This window comes from Salvelinus namaycush, chromosome 39 (assembly GCF_016432855.1).
Source record: "Salvelinus namaycush isolate Seneca chromosome 39, SaNama_1.0, whole genome shotgun sequence".
Classification (NCBI taxonomy): Eukaryota; Metazoa; Chordata; class Actinopteri; order Salmoniformes; family Salmonidae; genus Salvelinus; species Salvelinus namaycush.
In genome coordinates this window covers 1,176,466-1,178,965 of record NC_052345.1, presented here as the reverse complement: position 1 = coordinate 1,178,965, position 2,500 = coordinate 1,176,466, and the positions used below count along the sequence as shown (strand labels likewise).

At 51.6% G+C, this 2,500-nt stretch overlaps 1 protein-coding gene across 4 annotated transcripts in view; it reads left to right on the top strand.

Moving 5' to 3' along the window:
• The window catches only part of LOC120032947 (tumor necrosis factor ligand superfamily member 14-like), a 10,199-nt gene that overhangs the window by 7,304 nt on the left and 395 nt on the right, over window positions 1-2,500 (top strand). For 3 of the 4 annotated variants that reach the window (XM_038979221.1, XM_038979222.1, XM_038979223.1), the window contains 2 exons: window positions 307-544; window positions 1,604-2,500. The exon at window positions 1,604-2,500 is cut by the window's right edge and continues 395 nt beyond it. In XM_038979221.1, coding sequence (XP_038835149.1) covers window positions 307-544; window positions 1,604-1,784 — 419 coding nt within the window. In that variant the 3' untranslated portion in view covers window positions 1,785-2,500. The remainder of the gene's footprint in view (window positions 1-306; window positions 545-1,603) is intronic. The other variant, XM_038979224.1, reaches the window with a different exon arrangement.

The window sequence follows — 2,500 nt, the reverse complement described above, 5'->3', positions numbered from 1 at the left end:
ACACTTGATAGGTCCAGTACAGCTTCTCTACACACAGAAACCCTCAGCACACTTGATAGGTCCAGTACAGCTTCTCTACACACAGAAACGTAAGCACACTTGATAGGTCCAGTACAGCTTCTCTACACACAGAAACCCTCAGCACACTTGATAGGTCCAGTACAGCTTCTCTACACACAGAAACGTAAGCACATACACACACACTTAACCAGCAATGTCTGCTCTCTTAACTCCCCCCTCTGCCCCATATCTTTCTCCACTCCCCTCGCTCCCTTCCCTCCGTCCCCTCCCCCCTCTGTCTCCCAGGCTCCCCCTGGTCAGTGCGTGAGGATAGTGTCGTTCAGTGGGAATCAGACAAGGGCCTGTCTGCCTTCACAGATCAGATGGACTACAAAGATGGCCACCTGGTAGTACAGAGGGAAGGGCACTATTATGTCTACTCCAAAGTGCACTTCGTTGAAGACTGCTTTCTGTTCAAACACAAGGTGATGAGGATCACCGAGGGTTACAAAAACAAACCTCTTGTGTTGATGAAAGCTAACAGGTCAGTGTGTGTGAGGTGGTGGTCCTGGGACGGGGAGGGGGAGGGGGGAATGTGTTGATGAAATCTAACAGGTCAGTGTGTGTGAGGTGGTGGTCCTGGGACGGGGAGGGGGAGGGGGGAATGTGTTGATGAAATCTAACAGGTCAGTGTGTGTGAGGTGGTGGTCCTGGGACGGGGAGGGGGGAATGTGTTGATGAAATCTAACAGCTCAGTGTGTGTGAGGTGGTGGTCCTGGGAGGGGGAGGGGGAATGTGTTGATGAAAGCTAACAGGTCAGTGTGTGTGAGGTGGTGGTCCTGGGACGGGGAGGGGGAGGGGGAATGTGTTGATGAAAGCTAACAGGTCAGTGTGTGTGAGGTGGTGGTCCTGGGACGGGGAGGGGGAATGTGTTGATGAAAGCTAACAGCTCAGTGTGTGTGAGGTGGTGGTCCTGGGACGGGGAGGGGGGAATGTGTTGATGAAAGCTAACAGCTCAGTGTGTGTGAGGTGGTGGTCCTGGGACGGGGAGGGGGAATGTGTTGATGAAAGCTAACAGGTCAGTGTGTGTGTGTGAGGTGGTGGTCCTGGGAGGGGGAGGGGGAATGTGTTGATGAAAGCTAACAGGTCAGTGTGTGTGTGTGAGGTGGTGGTCCTGGGACGGGGAGGGGAAGGGGGAGGGGGGAATGTGTTGATGAAAGCTAACAGCTCAGTGTGTGTGAGGTCGTGGTCCTGGGACGGGGAGGGGGAGGGGGGATGTGTTGATGAAAGCTAACAGCTCAGTGTGTGTGTGTGAGGTCGTGGTCCTGGGACGGGGAGGGGGAGGTGGGAATGTGTTGATGAAAGCTAACAGCTCAGTGTGTGTGTGTGAGGTGGTGGTCCTGGGACGGGGAGGGGGAGGGGGGATGTGTTGATGAAAGCTAACAGCTCAGTGTGTGTGTGTGTGAGGTCGTGGTCCTGGGACGGGGAGGGGGAGGTGGGAATGTGTTGATGAAAGCTAACAGGTCAGTGAGTGAGTGTGAGGTGATGGTCAGGGGGCATCATTTTGGGATGCGGACTAAGTGTCTGTCTGTCTGTCCGTTAGGTTCCATTGTACTTCCCAGGATTCCAGACCAAAGAAGATTTCTCATCAGAATCTTCTGAACAGCTACCTGGGCGGAGTCTTCCGTCTGTTGCCTGGAGACATCATCTATGTAACCGTGGACAACGGGACGCTCCTGAGACTTGGAGCTGAAGATAATTTCATGGGGGCATTCATGATTTAGGAGACGGTGTGTATTGACACACACTCATACGTACATTTGTCAGTCAGATTCGTGTTTCAGTTATGTTATTTCAACGTATAGATTCTAACCAAGGTGTGTTATAGAGAATCAAACTAGAAAACAGACAATTGGCTTTTTGAAGGTATTTTAACCTTGAGGCAACATCTGCAGCTATTTGCCATCTCGGCAAATGGCGGGGAAAATGCCTTTAAAACATCCATTGTCGGCTGCCTAGTGTAGTTTTTCTCAATCCTGGTCCTGGTGAACCAAAGGGGTGCAAAAACCTGCTGAGGAGTTGACTACTTGAATGAACTGTGGGAGTACTACAAACAACAGCACCCTCAACCAGGACTGAGAACTATTGGGCAACAGCACCACGACCAGGACTGAGAACTATTGGGCAACAGCACCACGACCAGGACTGAGAACTATTGGGCAACAGCACCACGACCAGGACTGAGAAACATTGGGCTAGTACTACAAACAACAGCACCATGACCAGGACTGAGAAACATTGGGATAGTACTACAAACAACAGCACCCACGACCAGGACTGAGAACTATTGGGCTAGTGCTACAAACAACAGCACCCATGACCAGGACTGAGAAACATTGGGCTAGTACTACAAACAACAGCACCACGACCAGGACTGAGAACTATTGGGCTAGTGCTACAAACAACAGCACCCACGACCAGGACTGAGAAACATTGGGCT